At 38.8% G+C, this 21,393-nt stretch overlaps 1 protein-coding gene and 3 pseudogenes across 1 annotated transcript; 3 read left to right on the top strand and 1 right to left on the bottom strand.

Moving 5' to 3' along the window:
- The first annotated feature begins 3,096 nt into the window (after window positions 1-3,096).
- Window positions 3,097-7,117, top strand: LOC112203519 (annotated as a pseudogene).
- Window positions 7,118-7,634: 517 nt separating this feature from the next.
- Window positions 7,635-9,449, top strand: LOC112166401. The gene is made up of 2 exons (XM_024303243.2): window positions 7,635-8,893; window positions 9,163-9,449. The coding sequence occupies exons 1-2, from the start codon at window positions 8,092-8,094 to the stop codon at window positions 9,225-9,227; spliced, it is 867 nt and encodes a 288-aa protein (XP_024159011.1). The 5' UTR covers window positions 7,635-8,091; the 3' UTR covers window positions 9,228-9,449.
- A 3,051-nt stretch (window positions 9,450-12,500) lies between these two features.
- LOC121049433 lies at window positions 12,501-14,779 on the top strand (annotated as a pseudogene).
- Window positions 14,780-15,812: 1,033 nt separating this feature from the next.
- Window positions 15,813-21,143, bottom strand: LOC112166402 (annotated as a pseudogene).
- Between the last annotated feature and the right edge of the window lie 250 nt (window positions 21,144-21,393).

The raw sequence follows: 21,393 nt of genomic DNA, 5'->3' as shown, positions 1-21,393 counted from the left end.
AAATTCTTGGCAGTCTTAATTCTCGGCATGATGTCTGCGTTCTCCTCTACTCCTCAATGGACAACTACAACACATAAAATGAAAACAATATTTAAACAATATAAAGAAGTTACACAGCTCAGAAACTTTAAAACCCTTCAAATCCTTTGAACCATCTCACAAAACCTTTCTGAACCCCTAAATGGTTTGATATATGACATAAAAAGAAGTCAGCAAAGTCTGTAGAATATATGACAAAAAAAAGAAGTCAGCAGATCAATCTCAGGATTCAAGAATTATAAATGGACTGCAGCACTTAACAGTAAGAAATGATCAGGCAAGCTTATATGTCCCAAATTACCCACTAAGCTTGATGTATATTTTGTCCATATTATCTTTATACATAATGGAAAGGGTCATGGAAATCCCTGTTTTGGATTCAGAGCTCAAGAAAGAATATAATATGTGGACTAGTTACAGTATAAAGACTTCTCCGATGACTCCTATCATCCACCACATATGGTAATCAAAGAAAACACATACTTGAAGTAAGCCATGTTACAGAACCCAATTTGCAGGATGCATTCCACAACATAAGGAGTTAAGGACCATGCACTTGAATTCACTCATGTCAGACACTTCTTTGGATACTCACGAATGATGGAGTTCATGGCTTAGAAAGAGTTGATCCCTTATTCTGAGGTATCTTTGGCTTTTCACTTTATGCATATTTCTTTAGGTCAAAAAGATATTAGAGTAAACATGAAAGATGCCCCGAGTTCACGTTATTAGATCACAGTTAACTACTAATGAACACCAAATTGCCATTCAGGTCAATTATAATGGTGGGAGAACGTTAAATTATTCTGGAAGTATATATTGTTTAAGCATTATTTCTTTGCCTTTTTCCTAATCATTCGTCCACCAGCGAATGAGCAAAGTATATATTGTAGAAGTGGCAGAAAAATGCTTGACGATCCTTCTCCGACAGTTCCTTAAGATACTGAGCATAGTTTACACCAGGAGCAGAAGGTTCTGGTATGGCATGGCCTTGCTCCTTGAACCACTCCAAATCTTTTGCCAACTTTTCAGACCTTTTCAATCCAGTATCTCTAAACTCAGCATCTAAAACCAAAAGACCACATAACAACATTACACGTTAGAGCTCAGTAAAGTAACAATGCATAAACACATGATTGATTTCCAAATCAGACATCAATATTGAATCTCTCCACCTAGATTATTAACATTCAAATAAAAGTAAGCGAGCTAAGTCAAGTTGGCAAGCTCTCTGGTTCCCAATTTAATGACAAATCATAGTGAGCATATAAAATTATGAACAAATTCGCTCCCTCTAAGTTCACCTACAGGCATACCAACAATTTAGAAAATCATGCTTTTCAGAAAAATACAAACACATTCTCTGATGTACTAACTATTTGACAGATCACGCATATCATGGATATATCAATACCCTAAGCTATTGTCAGTTATATAACAAATAAATAAATGCAAATGCACAGCAAAAAAGAAGGAAAGCTATATGAGTCATAAAGTCCAATCTCAAGAATATGAAATCAAGCCATATAAAAGGCATATATATATCCTATCCAGAGCGATGCCTCGTTCTGAAATTTCAGAGCGAGGTTAGGGTTTAAGGTTACTTTTCGGTCACATATTTACATCTCGACCGTTCACTTTTTAGCTATTAATGTATAGATCATCTCTGAAAAATTTCAGCCAAATTGATGGTTGTTAAGGCATTGATAACTGCCTTAAAGCTAGTACGGTTCAGGTTGGACAGATTCAGTTCGTCCATTGATTTAAACGGGTTAGATACCTTAAAGATCATCAATTTGGCTGAAATATTGCAGAGATGATCTATACATTAGTACCTAAAAACTGAACGGTCGAGATGTGGATATGCGACCGAAAAGTGACCCTAAACTCCAACCTCGCACTTTAATTTCAGAGCAAGGTCTTGCTCTGGATATAATTCATGTGTGTGTGTGTGTGTATGGTACTCACCTCAAGAACTCTTTCCATTATGACCATGTCCAATATATTGGGTTTGAATCCAACCGCATTTCCAGTAATTGAATGACGACCTATTACCATTGCAATAATAAGTCAAACAGGACAATAGACTTTTACCTCAAAAACTCTACAACCCCCTACTGACTCTTAATAATAGAAAGGCCCCTGAACACTGTACACAACATTTAGGAAAGAAAGAATTTGAAATAAGGTAAAACCAGTAAAATATTATGAAATCGAGCATTGGTCTACTTGGTTTACCACCATTTAGTATATTACTTTTAGCAGGCTCCACTCCATATATATATATATATATATATATATATATATATCATGTCAGAATGAGATTGAACATTTTGTATTGAAGAAATAAAATAGAAGAAAATGAGACACATCACAAAAAGATGAATAAATGAATATATGGATAATGTAACTTAAGGGATTTTTACCTTACAATCAGGGTTTTGAGATTTGAGATATTGTCCAACCCTAGAGACGGTGCCTCCGCTACCAACAAGAAACCCAAGTCAAACACATACCTGTGCTTCTCCTCAAAACTTTCTCGCAAAATCGATGAAAATTTCAGCAACAGCGGAATCTCTCCTCTTCTTTTTCCCACCCCACCGATCTGCGATCAAAATAGAAAATCTTAGTATCTTACATTAAATCCATAATGCAAAATCACAAATGTTATATCAAATCAACCACATAAACTTGATAAACTGAACCTTTCCTATTTCTCTTCAACCCAACCCTTGTAGAAGACCATGTCTGATTTTAAGAGATTGCTGCTGTCTTCAACACTTGAGAGATGGAGAAACAATACAGCAGAGAGAGAGAGAGAGAGAGAGAGAGAGAGAGAGAGAGAGAGAGAGTTTTACAGTTAACACCGCAAAGGAAAGAAAAAGAAAGATAATCTTTAATGGGGAAATAGAACTTTCTAACATTGGTGACATTTCAACAGTATATTGATCCCACGCTGACCAGGATTTTATTTTCGGTACACACATTTGAGAGGATTAGTGAGATAAAAATTATCAAATTGGTTGCTGTCACCATTAACCAAAACGTGGGGGTAAAATGGTATCCAAAGCCCACTTTTGTGGTGGTGCAGAGTGGCCAATGGAGAGGCCTACCATCTGCTTTCATTCTTTCTGCATGATATATCTAATAGGTGGCACCGTACCAATCCCTCAGCGAAAGCTGTGACTGGGATTGAGACCAACCCAGCTGTCAATGGCCAAGTGTCCTTTACCAAACCCAATAAGGCAGTTGTCCAAGGCGGGAATAATGGCATTCCCCAAAACAACAACAACAATGGTATCATCAACAATAACAATGTCCCCTTCTTCACTGGCCTCGAAGGAAACATCAACAACAACCTCAGATAAAACAACAACAACAACTTTATTGGCGGATTGTTCCCCGTTGTGAACAGGGCCCAGCTCCTGCCAGGAGAGTCCCTTCAGAAGCTCATGTTCGGCACATGCACTCACGGTCTTTGACGATGAGTTCACTGATAGAAGGTCATCAGCTTGGCTCTGGCTTGTTGGGCACGGCACAAGGATTTTACGTCGCTAGTTCCAAAGATGGGAGTAGCCAGACCATTGCTTTCACGGCAATGTTTGAGAGTGGTGGGTATGCTGATAGCCTCACATTCTTTGGGGTTCACAAATCGAGTAGCTGCTTCAGAGTAGGCCTCATCATATGGCCCTTGGGCCCTAAGCCCGCCCGGCCCATAGGGCCTGCCTGACCCTTTCTCAAATAGGGTAAGGTAAGGGTCATGCAAATGAAGCCCGGCTCGATTGAGCCCGTTAGGGCCAAGCCAGGCCCGACCCTACCCAGCCCTAAAATTTATATTTTATTTTTATTATTTTCAATTACATAGAAAAGAAAATAAGAAATTTGCATTTGTTTTAGAAAATGGGTATGTCCATGATAAATCCAATTAAGGTCTGAGGCCCAATGGCCCATTTTTGCCCAGATCAGTGATCAGTCCAAGTCCAAGACTAAAGGTCCTTACCTAGCCGTCTAGGTCATCAAACTTCGACCTAATATCCTCTACTCTTAATCATAGCAGCCTTAGCAGCTTAGCTTAGTCCAAGTGACCAAGTCCACGTCGAAGACGACCAAGCCGCCGCTCTCCACTTCTCCATTCTGTTCCCAAACCCTAATCTGGCTCCGCCTCCAACATCGATGCCGCCTTCCTTCTCCAGCATCGATGTCGCCTTTGCCTCCAGCTCGAGGAGATGGTCTCGCCTGATGAAGAAGACACTTCTCCACTGGCTAATCAAGATGAGAAATCAATTGTTTGGATGATTCATATTCAATTATTCATATCCTTGTGTCTTTACTTTGTTTATGATTCAAATGGTATAAACTGGTCAGTATACAGTAAATTGGATTTCTGTGATTTGCAGATTTTGTAGAAGTTCAGGTACTGGAGTAGAAAAGAGAAGAGGACAATCGGTTTGCGTTTGTTTTGGAAAAGGTACACCAAGATATTGATTGATAATACTGATTACAAGAAGTTGAATGCGTTTTGATTGAGTTTTTTTTCTTTTTGTTTCTCAATTTTATGTATCTCTGATTTCTGGAAACTTTGAAATTGGAGACCTTTAGTCCAGTTTCAGAATCCACATTAGTTTTTTCCTAACCAAAGCTTAATTGGAATAGGAACATCTTTGCTTAATCTTAATGTTGGTGGGACCTCATTTGTTTATGTATCCACTTGCTATATATGACTCCACTAAACTACTTTGAATCTGAGATGATATAGAAGATTGCAAAGTTGGAGTTTAATTAATCAGTCTCAAGTGCACCTTCAAATATCTTTTCAACTTGGAAAAAATTGTGACCAACAAGAAGGAGACAGATTAGATTAACAATTAGGTTGGATTCACTTTCTAATTTAATTCACATATTTCTTCATTTACAGGTGCTGGTGGTATAAACATTCACAATCAGGAAGAATTTCCAGGTGGTACAATGACAAGAATGATTGACATAATTGCAGGAATCTTCAACTCCACAAGAATGATTTATTTTGTAATTTTTTGTTTTTAAAGAAGTAATTGATATCATTAGACTGCCATTCATATATTTGTTCTTCTCATTGTTTTTGAAGAAGTAATTGAAAGTTTCAATTTCACATAATGCAATTGATATCATTAGACTTCAAACAAGTTTCTTTAGTTTTAAGGGACTTCTATTTAATTACATATATTTAGGGGTCATCATGGGCCGGGTTAGGGCCGGCCCTACCCTAAATTTTAGGGCTTAGGGTTGGGCAGGGTCGGGGTTTGACTAAGTCAACAAAATTTAGGGTCGGGCCGGGCCGGGCCGAGGCTTCAATATGCAAGTCCTTACCCGCCCTTAAGGCCTATCCGGTAAGGGTCAAAAGGGTCACGCCGGGCCTTTGTAAAACTCACAGAAAACACAATGAAGTGACTCTTCTTCACTGCTATATTGAAAGATCCAGAAGCTGCAAGCAGCAAGAAAAGTCCACATACAAAGAACAAAAATAAAAAGAGAAAAAAGGTACAACGCAATCAAACTGTGCACTTCCACAATGTGGTGCAACCAGCAACTACAATTTGGCAAAGACCAACACAGAAACAATGAACTTGGTAATCTGATCTAATACCCCAACAATAAACTCTCAGTAATCCAACTTTTCCACCAATCCTCTCAGTCAATAACACCTTTCCAGAAACTTTTGCGTATATGGTATTAATCTAACATCAAGAAACAATCAAAATTACATCTTCAGTCAATTCATTCCTACCCATTATCAATTTTGTTGCGAATATCCAACAAATCCCAATTGTTCTATAGTAACAACAGCTGGAATTAGAATTTCTGACCTGCCCAGTAAAGAAGTAGAGTAAACAGGAAAAGCGAACCCCACAGAGCAACTACAATTTCATAATGAGATGATTGAATCTGTATGTCTATGAAAAAACCCAATATTACAATTACATTGAACATTCTGAAATCGGTTAGAAATTCACACATATTTCATCTAGCTTCTTCATCTGATCCTTCCTACGTTAAGCTTTCTCCTCGGAGGCGACATCGATGCTGAAGGCGGAGGCGGCATCTACGATGGAGGAGGCGGAGGTGGCATCGATGCTGGAGATTGGAGAAGAAGAGAGCGGCGGCCAGGTCGTTGGAGACGGAATTGAACAGATGGGTTTGAAATGGGTTTATGCCTTTATGGGGAATATGATTTGTACAAAATTGAACAGATTGTGGTGATAGAGGCTGCGATTCTAATTGGGAATCGGAGGTGTTGGTGGTGGTTGTGGAGGCGGCGGAGGAGTATGGTTCCAGTGAAGGAAGACAGGGTTCTGATAGAGAGGTGGCTGTAGTCGTGTAGAGAGGAGACTGCGATCAGTTCGATGTCTAGGTTTTGCCCTCTTTGGAGACTTGGAATTGGACTTGGAGTCTTGGAGTCGGGCTTCAGACCTGCTAAGAAAAATGGGCCTCAAACGGACAGACTCAATTTTAAGAACCCATTTTCTAGTATAACAGATTCAAATAATTCTATAGATCTATAGCTCTATTTCTATGTAATAAAATGTAACAAAAATAAAATATAAATTTTAGGGCCCGGCCGGGCAGTAGGGTAGGGTCGGGCTTCATTTGTGTGACCCATACCCTACCCTCTTTGAAAAAGGGTCGGGCCGGCCGGGCTTAGGGCCAAAGGGCCATATGATGAGGCCTACATACATTGAAGATTTTTTTTTCTTTCCAAATTGAGTTTATTTTAAGTACAGCCCGACCCTTTTGACCCTTGCGGAATGGGCCTTAAGGGTGGGTAATTGTTTACGTATTGAAGCCCCGGCCCGGCCCTAAATTTTGTTGACTCGGTCAAAGCCCGGCCCGGCCTTACCCTATGCCCTAAAATTTAGGGCTAGCCCTAACCCGGCCCATGATGAGGCCTACTTCAGAGTCTCACCTTGCAGTTATGGGAGGGACCAGGAAGTACTTGAATGCAAAAGGGTATGCTGTGGTTAAGACCATTAATGGAGTGAATGGGCAAAATACTGATGGAATTGACACTGTTCTTCAGTTTACTGTGTATCTTAGTTACTAGTGTGTGCATTAAGGTTTTATAAGTTGTTGTAATGTGTTCAGTGTGAGACATCCTTGTGACTTATATTGCAGAAGTGATTGTATACATAAACTCAGGTGTTTAATTTTCTTTCATATTTAGGTCTCATATGTCTCAAGTTCCATAGTAGCTAGACTAATTTAGTTTATCTCTTTCTAGTTTGCTTGGATATAATATAACCATTGAATAGAACACTTTCCTGGGTTTATAAATACATTGATACTAATCATACTATAGCTCATTTTTCAAGAAAATTTAAAGTGTAAAAGAGACAGAAATTGGAAAACGAAAAGTGTTATTTGAATGGTTGATCCTCAGAAAAGAAGAAAGCACAGTTCCCTTGTTGAGCTAGAAATAATGGAAAGTTCATACATGGAAATATATATATATATAGTTAACCGGAGATTGTCTTTCAAGAAGCGGAAGGGGAAGGAAAATGAGACCTTGACCTGATCACCGAGCAGAGTCGGCTCTCAACATGTGCAACAGCACAGGGCCTCAAATTTGAGAGGGCCCAAAATTTTTTTTTTAAGGTTTTATGTGTATTAAAATAAGTATTAAAAACTGTAAAGAATGTAAAATAGGGCCCCAGATGACCAACATACACTTCTTTCTGCGTTCACATTTTTTTGATTGAGAGAATGAGAGGGCCCAGTTTTCATTTTTTATGGCTTTGTTTTAAATAAATAAATATTAAAAACTAAAATAATAAGAAAGAGGCCCCATCCAACCAAAACTTATGCTCTCCTTCTTTTTTTGTGTTCTGTCTCTCTCCCCTCCTCAATTCTGGACCAAAGCTTATCCTCTCCTTCTTTTTTTACATTCTGTCTCTCTCCCCTCCTTAGTTCTCATCGTCCTCAGTACCTCACTACTCATTCACTAGGTATGATTCTTTGATTTGTTATTTAGTTATTTACAAATAAATTAATGTTTGCTTTAGTAGCACTTTGCTAAGCATGGTGATTTGGTATGAGATGTTGTTTGCTTTTAATAGAGTTAGCAAAGTGTTGCAGTCTAATAATATGCAAATTAATGTTGCTATAGCTGAAGTAAAAGGTCTAATTGCTTGGCTTGATAAGTTTAGAGAAACTGGCTTTATAGATGCAATAATTACTGCTAAAGAAATTGCTGTTGCATTAGATGTTGATCCTGTTTTTCAGGAAAAGCGTCCAATTCAAAGAAAAATATTTTTTGATGAAAGCGGCAGTGAGCCATCTCCATCATCTTCAGGTCAAGAATCTTTTAAAGTGCATTATTTCTTATATATTGTAGATCAAGCTAAGGGATCATTAAATAGAAGGTTTGAACAATATCAACATTATGATGATATCTTTAGATTTTTATTCACTTTAGAAACTTTGAATTCCTTGAATGATAATGATATGAAAATTGCTTGTATTCATCTTGAGACTGTTTTGAGACATGGAGAGAGTTCAGATGTTGATGGGGAATACCTGTTTAGAGAGCTAAAACTCTTATGGGAAATATTACCCAAACAGAGGATGACTACTATTGATATATTGAATTTCTTACAGGAAAGGAACACTTGCCCGGTTGTTAGACTTGCATATCGAATATTGTTAATTGTGCATGTTACTGTTGCTTCAGCTGAGAGGAGTTTTTCCAAGTTAAAGTTGTTGAAATCTTATTTGCGATCAACTATGTCACAAGAAAGGTTAAATGGATTTGCTTTGATTTCAATTGAGAACGAATATCTTGAAAAAATCAATTGTGATAAGCTAATTGATCAGTTTGCAGGTAAGAAGGCAAGGAAATAGATTTTCAAATGAATATCAATCAACACTGTTAGAATGTATTATTTTGAGGGTTTCAGATCAAGTATCTTTTTGTGATTATTTTTTGCTGCAGACTTTACGTTTGTATTGAATATTTAGCCTCTTTTGTAGGCTCTTCTAATGATATTGATCATACATTGTTGGTTATTTGATTTTATATGTGAGTTTGTTCAAGTATAAATCTCATATAAGACTGAACTTTGGAGGGCCGCATTTTAGACTTTCGCACAGGGCCTCCGAAGAGTTTGAGACGGCTCTGTCACCCAGTACTCTTATCCATTATTTTGGGTTTATGAATTAGGGAATATATGCTTGTAGGCGGGTACATAGCTTGAATGCAAGTGATTCAACGGTAGGAGTGGAGTAGATACCGTTGTCTAACAGTTTTTAATTATCTCCAAATTACCTTTTTGTCAAGGGTAAAAGTGTGATTTCCCAACTCAAGTTAGAGTGCATAGTATAAATACATGTAGTCCTGTAATTGACACATATCGATACAATTGCAGCCTTGAAATCCATCTTGTTCTTCAGCTTTCTCTCTGTTTTTTTTTCTGCTTCTCTATTTTTCATAAAACTACACTTTTCCCTTGTTCCAGCATGATCGAATAATTGTCCTTCATTATATTTCTCAACAAGACACTTTCTTCTTTCTTTCTTTTTCCGAAATGTATATGAAAATAAACAGGTAACCAGCTACCAGCTTCATTATGTTTTATGTATATAATACATAATTATAGGTAGTGAACAGGCAAGCAGCTAGCTTAATTTGCAATGAAAAAGCAACACCTACTGTTAATATAATTTGTAAATAAACCATTCTAAAATAACAACACCAACAGTACGCAGCGGGGCTTCTCCATTTTTACATCTTAGCCACAAAGGATCAATAAAGTGACATCAAGAACAATAACGACCTTCGTTATACAACAGATTATCCTAATAAATAAGCAAGTATATCCCAATAAATACTGTTTTTGAATTAATAAAAACAGAGGTAATCGATTAATATATGATTTTGGTCACACTAAACACCCATAAGGGCCCATTAGTTTGTAGGTGTTTGCTTATAACTCATGCTATACACATAATCATAGAATTTTCAAATTGTTTAATCATTTCATTATCCCCAGAGCAATATATCCTTTCACAGTAGGTATGTATGAAGTTACATGACAAAGCATGGAGAAGAACCTACCATAACAATTATTTCTATACTTACCACTATATTAGAAACAACGTTGTGTTTTGCTTTACAAATATTTTTATATTATTTTATCTCATTAATTTAGTCATTTTCATTTGTTCCAATATGTCATCAATCTAATATGTGAAAGGCTACTGAGGATTAATTTTCTGAATCTAAATGTATACATACACTTCATATTCTCTACTCCGATCCATCTAATTTTTATGACAAAATTAACTAGAGCTTCATTTAGTTTATTGCACAGACCAAGAGCACTTGTATGATATGCTTACACAACTTCTTCATGAAGGATTTGCATAGGGCGAAATTACAGATGCAATAAAGAAAATGAATTAAAGGTGATTATACCAAAAGAAACTAAAAAAATAAAAATAAAAGAGTACTTTTTTGAAAAGTGAATTCATTGAAACTTTTAACGATTACAATCGTTTAGAATGGCATCCCGAAAAACATTGGGAGCAGACACAAGCCACATACGGCTTGAAGCTAAAGCTAAGCTAGAACAAACCAAAAGGTGTACTACACCAACAGGTTGTTCATGTACAATAAAATATTGCTCTGAATCACTTATAGAGAAACTAACAGAAAACTGAAGGTAAATTCCCAGCCTCTTCAAGATAATTACCAACAATGAGACCATTGCCATGACCTTGAGATTTGGAGACCAAACCATCAGAATCTGCAAACCGGGCATGCAAGATGTCGGTAGACCAATCAAAACTATATTCGTCCCAGCACAAGTAACATTGTTCGCCAGGCAAGCAATTGTGGTACTCACATCAATATTATACTGAGATCTCTTATAGAATGTAGAGATGAGCAATCTACCTGCACATAAACACGGTATACCTGAAATAAGACGGATAACACAATCGATCAAAAAGATACCCAAAACACCTCTTGGGTCCCAAATCCTTTGAGAACTCAAGCCCGAATGGACTTCTCTACATTGGGCCCAAGACCAAATCATCCACAAGCTCCATTCTGATCTAGACTCCCATCTGGTCCTTCTGGTGCGACTGACCAACACCACCACCGCCATCAGACGCTGCAGCCGCTCGCGCCCGACCCATGAGCAGGCCCTCAGATCGACGATGTACAGGGAACCGTATTGGCCTTGCACCAAGAGCCATACATGCCTCCATAAACTGTCGATCAGGCTCCCCAAACCAACGGTCATCCTTGTTCTAATACACAGCAGCCACCCCGTCTACCACGAAGATACGCCAGAAACCACTCCCAAATAGCCGTGTTTTGCGCGGCCTCCATGCCAAAGCACCGTTTCTCACCATTGACGGCGCTGCCAAAAGACGCGGCTAGGGAGAAACCCAGAAAAAAGAATAAAAATAAAAAAAGCAAAGTGAATTGAACAAGCTTAAAAATAAAACCTGGGTGGGGTGGCTCATAAATGCAAGCCACCACGTTCCCCACCAACTGAACTACAACAGTCCATATAGCAAGTGGGCGAAGAAAAATATATAACTGATTGTTGAAATCTATATTTATATAAATAAAAAACCGCCGGTGGCCTGAGGCGGCCGCCTCAAGAGGCAGCCCTCAGGGCTGGCCTTGCCATTGAGAAGATGGTGTTGATGGCGAATATGTTGTTGAAGGCCAGAGCTAGGCATTCTTCACCTTGGATATACACTTTTGAGAACACCTAATGGAGTCACGTCCCCGATGACTGTAACTTTCTTTGTTGGTCAATCTATACTAAATGATGTCACCCCTACACAAATGACTAAATTATGACCAATTTGAATGCGTATGTGTTTTTAAAGAAGAAATTATATTATCAATACTATTATTAAGAGAAGAGGGTTTGTTAGTCAAAACTGAAAAAATGTACCAAAATAACTTTGAAATATTAGGAAACAAAGTCCAAATTTTATTCTCCAGCAACATAATCGTCAAAGTACTGAAACAATAAAATATTAGTTGTCGTTCTGTTAGACTTTTTTTTTTTTTTGGGCTGAATCAATTTATTTGTTTGTTTTGACATTTGGGGGCTTCTAATTCTTTTCGCCGGCCTATATTTGTATCGAATGATGTGACATAGATTCTGTGGAGCTCCTTATGAATACCTTAGTTAGAGTTTAACTGGGTTACTAGGCTGATAAGAGATGGTTAAGCTGAGTAGGCAACAAATTTCAAGTGTCAAAATTTTATAGGGAGATAGGGAAGGAGATAAGGAAATGGGGACAGAAGATTTGAAGTCAGGCTGATAAGAGATGGTTAAGCTAAGTAGGCAACAAATGCCAAGCGTCAAAATTTTATAGTGTGACAGGGAAAGGGATAAGGAAATGGGGACAGAAGATTTGAAGCCCTAGTTTTGTTGTAGCAAGTTCATAGTTACTCTAGAGACTCGAATGAACACAAAATTGAAGATGGCTGTCAACATAACAGCACTCCAGTTCCTTCTTCTTCTCTTGTTTGTTTTAACCTTGTCTGCAACTCCATTGACTTTCAACTTCTCCAGCTTTCCCGCCAACACCAGGACTCTATTTCTAGAGGGAGATGCTTTCACCGACGGCTCCCTCCGACTCACCAAAAGTGCTCTTGATGACGCAAGGAACTGGAGCACCGGTAGAGCCACCTTCGGTGAATCGTTCCTCCTCCGGCAGAATGAAAAACTAGCTGATTTCACTTCAAGTTTCATATTCTCCAGTGACACCTCCAATGACCCCCTCTGCGGTGACGGCTTGGTGTTCTTCCTTGCTCCAAACGGCTCCTTACTCGACCAGGCCTTAGATAGAGGCAGCAAACTTGGCCTCCCTGTCAACACTACGCCGCCAAAATTTACCACTAGGTACTCGTTTGTGGCAGTCGAGTTTGATATCTACCCTAATAATAGGCATAATATAGGCCAACCAACAATCGAAGATCCTGATTACGATCATGTGGGGATCGACATCAACTCTGTCAAGTCTAATCTTACCACGGAATGGAGTGGTGGTATCATTGAAGGAAAACAAAATATTGCCACAATTAGCTACAACTCCAGCTCAAAAAATCTTAGTGTTGCCTTCACTACTTTTGTAGATCGTTACAGGAAAGTACAGGTGATCAAAAAAATTTATTGCTTGATTGATCTGCTTCAATACTTGCCCGATAGGGTCATTGTTGGATTCTCTGCTTCCACGGGTTATGCAGTTGCTCTGCATAAGATCATTGCATGGAATTTTACCTCCACTCTTCTGGAGGATGATAATTCGACAAACAACAATCCTCTGCCTAGCAATAGTGCGACGACGTCCAACAACAACTTAGGACTAGCAGTCGGATTGGGTGTTGGTGGATGTGTTACCTTGGTTGGTGCATTGGCTTTGGTTTGGTACTTCTTCTGCAGGAAGAAGAAGAGGGGAACAGCTGGGGAAAGTACTACTGATGATGATACTTTGGATATTCATGATTTGGTTCCTGATGAATTCGAAAAGGGGATAGGCCCCAGGAAGTTTTCCTAGAATGAATTGGCCCAAGCAACTAACAATTTTGAACAAGGAGAAAAGCTTGGGGAAGGAGGATTTGGCCGAGTTTATAGAGGCTGCATCAAAGATTTGGACTCATATGTTGCCGTTAAGAAGATATCCCGAGGGTCTAAACAAGGGTTGAAGGAGTATGCAGCAGAAGTAAGTATCATCAGTCGGCTGAGGCATCGGAATCTAGTGCAACTAATTGGTTGGTGCCACGAAAAGAAACTCCTACTTGTCTACGAATATATGCCCAACGGAAGCTTAGATGCTCATCTGTTCAAAGAAGAAAGCATGTTAACTTGGGAGGTAAGGTACAAAATTGCAAATGGATTGGCCGCAGGATTGCTCTATCTTCACCAAGAATGGGAACAGTGTGTGCTGCACAGGGATATCAAATCCAGCAATGTTATGTTGGACTCGAATTTCAATGCCAAACTTGGAGATTTTGGGTTAGCTCGACTTGTAGACCATGGAAAAATGTCTCAAACTACGATTGTAGCAGGAACAATGGGCTACATGGCTATGGAATATGTTACAACGGGAAAGGCTAGCAAGCAAACAGATGTCTATAGTTTCGGAGTTGTTGCTTTGGAAATAGCTTGTGGCAGAAAACCCATTGATTCGAGGTATGAAGAGAAGCAAATCAATATGGTGAAATGGGTTTGGGAGCTCTATGGAGATGGGAAAATTATCGAAGCAGCTGATCCAAAACTGCGTGGAGAGTTTGATGTGAAACAAATGGAGTGCTTATTGATGGTTGGGTTGTGGTGCGCTCATCCGGATTACAATTTCAGGCCTTTGATACAACAAGCAATTCAAGTGCTTAACTTTGAAGTTCCATTGCCCGTTCTCCCACCAAAGATGCCAATGGCTTTTGGTCTTCCATCACTCTCAACGTCGTCCAATTGTGACACTACTGCAGGTCAAAGTGAGCCATCCATCAATTTTTCACGGTTCACCTCATCTTCTACAACAAACTCCAATCCATCAGCAACATTTCAGTAAGCAAAGTTACCATTACTTGTTGCTATAGGGTGAGTAAATTTGATAATCTCTATCCTCCAGTTTTTCATGAATTTATATTATAATTGGATTTTCTTGTATTGTAAACCTTAATGTATGTAATGTACTGTGTGCAGTTTCATTTGCTCCTTTCGATTTTTCAAGTTCTCTAAATTTTCATCTTTCTAAGCGAAATTTTGCCTCAATCTCTCCTCCCAGCAATTCCACCCACGAATTAGTTCCAGTTCTCTAAATCCCTCGGATAGACATTCTTTCACCAACATTGCCCTCAACATAAAAAGAGTGTTGGAGAATGTGGAGAATGTGGGAGGGACTCCCACATCTAAGAAATGGTTTAAGGAATATGTCCTTTAATAAGGGTTCTTAAAACACTTATTAAATGGACAAAGAGAGGCAATGCCCAAAATTGGGAGGATGTAGACCTATGCCCTGTTGTAAATACGTTTTGTTTCTGGTTCTTGTTTGATTTTCGGATAAATATCAAACGTTTTGTTTCTGGTTCTTGTTTGATTTTCGGATAAATATCATTGAGTTTGAAATTGGAACAAACAGTTACAACTGTGAGGTCTATATATGGAACACAAGAAGAAACAGAACGTACGCTTCTCCTCTCCCCTCCTTCTTCTGAAAAGAGAAACACATAGTAAAGTTTGACAGGATTCTTCGACTTGAATCAGATAGTTGTATCCTGCAAGATAGACGTCCAAGGAACTACAAGCACAAGAGTAGGGACGAATTTCTGTCTTAGGAGATTGCTGCAAGCAAGCCTCTATCTATTATCAAGTCAGTAATTCTATTTTTTTTTTTTTTTGTTTAAATTCAACAAAACTTATTCCTTGTGTGTGTACATATATATATATATATATATATATATATATATACATATATATTAGAACTGTTCGTGTATTAGGATTGACTTACTTTGGTAAATTGATTTCATAATTATATCAATATCTATATACAATTCATTGTGGTACACGATCCATTGCTTATTGTGCATTGTTCTAACAAAGAGTTCAATAGTCTTCACAGGCTTTCAACAGTTGGAACAGATTATGTGGAAATAGTTGCCATTAGCTTTTATATACTGAACACAAAAAAGTAGATGTCTGAAGCAGCATTTATTTCTGCCTATCAATTACAAATGAACCATTGTAACTGCCCCTCTAAAAACAATGTTGTCAAAAATGAAAACTAGTAGCACTTTTCTACTTCACATTCGTGGAGCAGACCAACATCCAGTTGATTATAACTATCAAGACGTTCACTGCCAGTCTCAGACTACCAGTTCCATGTTTAATGGATGATATCTTAGACTTGGAGTCTTGGACTAAGTATAAATATATAAAATAATTACAGTGTAAGGCCATTATAAAGATCTAACTGAACTAACTGAACATTCTCAAACATTTACAAATTGCAAACGGGATATAAAAAAGAACTTTTGACCCCAGTACAACTGCTAGTTATTGTTGCACGGAGAAGGCCTAGAATGCAGTAACCTCTCTCTCCAAACAAATGGTGAAGAGCAACAACCAACATAGATGCGCAAAATAGAGTGATGAATGTACGAGAAATAGGATAACCGGTTTGAGCTAGTGCTATTTTCTTTCAGTCAAGTTCGAGCACTACTTTACCATAAATCTGCTTCTTCTCCTTTGCCTCATGAGCCTCTCTCACTTGAGTGATGGGAAATGTTTTCTCCACAGGTATGTTTAACTTTCCAGCTTCAGATAGCCTCCGGATCTTATGTAACCCTTCTGAATCTGCTCTCATGAAGGTCCACCAGTACTCTACACCATCAATAGAAGAAGAAAACATAGAAACTGTTTAATAACCCAACAATATAGCATTCTGTGTTCCATATTGTATCTAATTTTCTCTTGTTAGAGACTAATATAAATCAGTTAATCTAAACACTGTCCACCTAAAAAAACTTCACAACCTGAAACCTTTACAAGTATATAGCAAGCATTATTTCTCTATGGGGTAAAGATAAAGGACCAAAACTTATGAAAACAAGCTCCAAGGGTATGATCACAAGTGGCAGTTTTGTATGGAAGAGAAAAAGTTGAGGTTCAATGCAAAGCTTTTAGTCTTAATTATCTGTTAGAATTAAACATTACTGTTTCAACTAGCGCAGAAAAACATAAACTAATGACAACAGTCAGCAACAAAATCTATTTCATAAGTATTACATTCTTCCTTAAACTCCTCTATTTAATTGCCTTTACCCTCCTCAGGGCTGCAAAGTGATCAATTAGGTCCCTAAGCAAGCTAAATAAAAAAGAGGGTTAAAAAAGTTCAAACTGCAGATCCACCAACAAATTCACATTTAATCAACCTGTCAAGAGATTCACATTTCCCCTGTTTTAACAAACAATGCACTTAAACTATGCTGAACCATTTACAAATACATAATTGTTTGTATTACCTATTCCATGAGAAGACCGGTACTGGATCTGTTTCTTCAGTAAAACAGCAGTAGCAACTGGAAGCCCAATTGCTGTCCCATATCTATCAGTCAAAGATGCTGCCTCACCCTGCAACAAATCGATGATAACATTATAAATCCTCATAAGCATATGTTGCCCCATTCTGAAAGTAAATAATTCTATGTCTCACCTGAAGTGTCATATAGTGTCCGCCTTTCTTTAACAAACTTACACTTATTCTTTCCGTCTCTGACCCACCAATGGTGTCCAAGACAGCATCAAACTTCCCCTTTATTGTCAATGCCATATCCTTAAGAATTTTCCCACTATTAATTATTCTCAGGGTATTACCACCATAGCACATTCAAATAATTTTCTACTCCAAAGTATCAGCATAACAAATATATGGAACAAGTAATAGCTGATTACATCATCACCTCAGCGGTATAGTCAACAGCCTGCTCAGCACCAGCGGCCAATACTCGATCTATACTTTGGCTTCCACATGTAGTAGTAACATGGCACCTTGCGGCTACTGCAAGCTGGATTGCAGCAAAACCTACAGCTCCTCCACCACCCACCACTAACAGCCTTTGCCTGTGCAGATAAGATACATTATCAATGCACTACAAGAAGCAATAATGTTTCTGAAAATATAGCATATTATACTTATTTATCTTCAAATAAGAAAAAAGACAATTTATTGGTGAATAAAATGAACAAGGAGTCCTCCGAGACGGTAATTATATTCTTGACAACCTTTCCTGATGAGATATTCTTTACAACCTTAACCATCACAACTGTCAATGATACAACTAACCCCGGATCCAAGCAAAAATATTCAGAAATAGCCCAAGGGACATCTTCCTAGTTCCTCCTGATTATTATTCAGAAACAGAGAGCAACTCAGAAAATATAACGTCACAAATAAATATTGGGGACTAAAAGTTTCATCCTGATATCTCCAATGATAAACAAATTTTCGGGGAGAAATGGCCAGACAAGGACAATCTTCGGGGAGAAATGGCCAGACAAGGACAATCTTCTCTTAAATTGATAAGTATAAGCAGGGTGAAAAGCAGACCACCATAAACAATGATAAATCCATGTGAAAATTCAGTCAATACTTTTCCTTTTTGATAGAAACAACTTTTATTGAAAAAAGAAACAGAAGCACGAATCCATGCCTTTTGGGAAATTAACTCAAAACCTCTTTGACTCAAAACTGAAACAATTAACTAAATCTTGATATATAAGAACATACCCCTCTGTCCCCTCAGATATCCTTGCAGTACCTTTTAGAGCACGCCAAGCAGTCAATGCAGCAAAAGGAATGGCAATTGCTTCCTGGTATCACATAAAATTAAATAAAAGCACGTTCTGTAGTCAGAACCCAAATAAACAGAATGCAAAAAGTAAACCCTGATACATTTAACTACTAATAATAATCAAATTCTAATGTAAATTGGAATCGTGAGAGAACTGATTACACCAGTTTGCTCATAGTGCATACTGTATTGAATTACACATATCATCAAAGACATGTCATATGCAAACAATTTCAATATTTCATTTCTCAAGAAGGCCCAGAATTTAAAATTTAAAATTTTGGTCTTGTCTGCCCTAGACCTTAGCCTTCACAAACCATAGTTAATCTACATAGATTTTCATAACACTTCTTACTGCTGTTTGCCAATTTTTAGAAAGCAACTTCTCATGCTCTGTTTAACATTTGTTGCTATGAATGCCTGATAGGGGTTCATCCCCTAACTAATCTACAAGCAACGAATTTTGTTCTAATATCTGTGCAAGCCAAAACTTTAATGCTTCTTTCATCATTTCCCTAGGTCAAGGAAAGCGAACCTTCACGCACAAGCTCCAAACATTTTTAGTTGATTAAAAACTTTCTACCTACCACAAAACAATCTACTAACAGTAGCTTTATCGAATAGCTCCACTATTACAATATCAAGGGAATGGAGAATTACAAAAGATATGCAGCCAATCAAATTGATGGAAAGCCAATACACAATCAATAGAACTTCTTTGACTAGCTAGAAGCCTAGAAAGAAGTACAAAAATATTTACCACGTGTGATTGACGCTGGTTTTGGTGCAAGTTCATCTTCTGAAAGAATTGCGTTATCTGTATAAGTACCCCTCACAGCAGTCAGATGCAATGCACCAAAAACTTCTTGTCCTACAGTAAGTCCCTTAACTGAAGCTCAGCTGCAACTTCACCACTAATATCACGTCCCAGAATAAGAGGTAGCTGAGGTCCAAATATTGAACGACCATAGCCAGACCGCATCTGAATATAATTAAAGCCGGACCATTTAATACAAAAATAATCTTATACATTGGCAGTACTGAGCTCCAAACTCATCCCTACGACAACTACATATTACACCAAATAATGTCACATGAGTTGGCATTCTAGTTAGGATAGTTATCTAGGATACTTTGTCACAATTGGAAAAGAACAACTCTAGAAGAATCAGCAAGCTTCTCTATCAAGATTTTTCCTATAAAAAAAAAAAAATTGACAGCTAAACACAGTAATGATTTTTAAAGTTAGAACCACAATGGAGAACAACCATACATCTATAACCAAAAGAAATTTCAGAGTTGAGACTAAATCAAACCTAGTGTACTCAAATTTAGGCTCAAAATGTAAACTTTAAGCAGAAAATTAACCCGGATCGAAACAAAAATGCAAATGCAGCTAAATAATTTAACTTTTTTTCACGAGAGCAACCAAACAGAGGTTAAGAGAGAGAATCAATTTTGCAAAGAGATGAGACTGACTCTGGTATCAAGGGGATTGATTGAGACGGCGCGAGTGCGAACGAGGACCTCATTGGGCTTGAGATCAGGAACGTCGACAATGGGCCGGAGCTCCAGGACCTCGGGCCCGCCGAAGCGCGGCAGCACCACGGCTCTGCAGGCGGTGACGATGCGGCGCAGCCCAACCTTGAAGCCGCCATGTGACCTCAGTATCCCCATCCTCCTCAGTTTACAACTTTACATAGAGTAGAGTTAGGGTTTGGCCAGACACACAGTTCAAATTTACTAAAACACTTTTTATAATATAAAATTTTGACACCCTTTCAAAAAAATAAAATTTTGACACTTCCATTTGTTGCCTACTCAACTTAATCATCTCTTATCAGCCTACTAACCCCGTTAAACTCTAACTCAACTCTTTATATGGTTTTAATTCATTAAATCATTAAATTACATTCTGGTACTTAAAGTTCCAACCAATACACCAATATATCATAAATGCAAGTAGACCTGGCAACGTGCGGGTATAGTGCGGGTACCGTGCGGGTTCTTAACAGGTCGGGTTCTTAACAGGCCGACCCGATAAAAACCCGTTAACTTAACGGGTTTCGCGGGCTAAACCCGACGGGTTTACGGGTTTTCCGTTGGAACCCGTTTAAACCCGTAAATAGATTTTTTTTTTTTTTTTTTTTGTAAAGCAACTTGAATCGGTTAACGGCAAGTGATCGGATCCAATTCCATACGTTCATCCAATTCCATACGTTCAATTCCATACTGTGATCCACTGGCGGATCCAATTCCATCAGCACCGCAAAGATCCAACACCGATTTCTTCTCCGACCCCCTCGACTCCCACCCCCTGGTTCAAGCCTGCGCTCTTCCTCTCCCCGGACTTCGACTCCGAGGCCTACATCTCCGACCTCCGAACCTTCGTCCCCTTCAACACCCTCCGATCTGAGCTCCAGTCCTATCTCGCCTCCCTCAACCACGACCTCATCAACCGCGACTACGCCGCTTCGTCAACCTCAGCACCAAGCTCGTCGACGTTGACTTTGCCGTGGTGCGCATGCGGGCCCCGCTCCTGGAGCTCAGGGAAAAGATCGAGCAGTTCAGAGGCTCCGTGCAGGGCTCGCTTGTGGCGCTGACCAATGGATTGAAGTAGAGATCCGAGGTCGCCGAGGCTAGGGAGATGGAGGCTGCTCGAAGCTGGTTTTGGGTTTGGACGCTGCTCGAAGAAAAGAGAGATGGAGGCTGCTCTTGGTTGCCGAAAGAGAGGAAAATAAGAAAACTAAAACTCATATCGGGTTCCAACGGGTAATAACGGGTTTAGCCCGGCCCGGCCCGTTTATTTGCGGGTTTTTGGCGTGCGGGCTTTTTTCAGCCCGGATTAATAATTGGACGGGTTCGTGCGGGTTTTTACCGTGCGGGTTTCGGGCGGGTTTGCGGATTACGGGCTCAAATGCCAGGCCTAAATGCAAGCAGTCCACCTACTCCATTTTCATCAACTCCACTTTAACTGAAGAGCTTCTTGAATCCAT

Source organism: Rosa chinensis, chromosome 5 (assembly GCF_002994745.2).
Source record: "Rosa chinensis cultivar Old Blush chromosome 5, RchiOBHm-V2, whole genome shotgun sequence".
Lineage (NCBI taxonomy): Eukaryota > Viridiplantae > Streptophyta > Magnoliopsida > Rosales > Rosaceae > Rosa > Rosa chinensis.
This window is presented reverse-complemented; position numbering and strand designations above follow the sequence as displayed.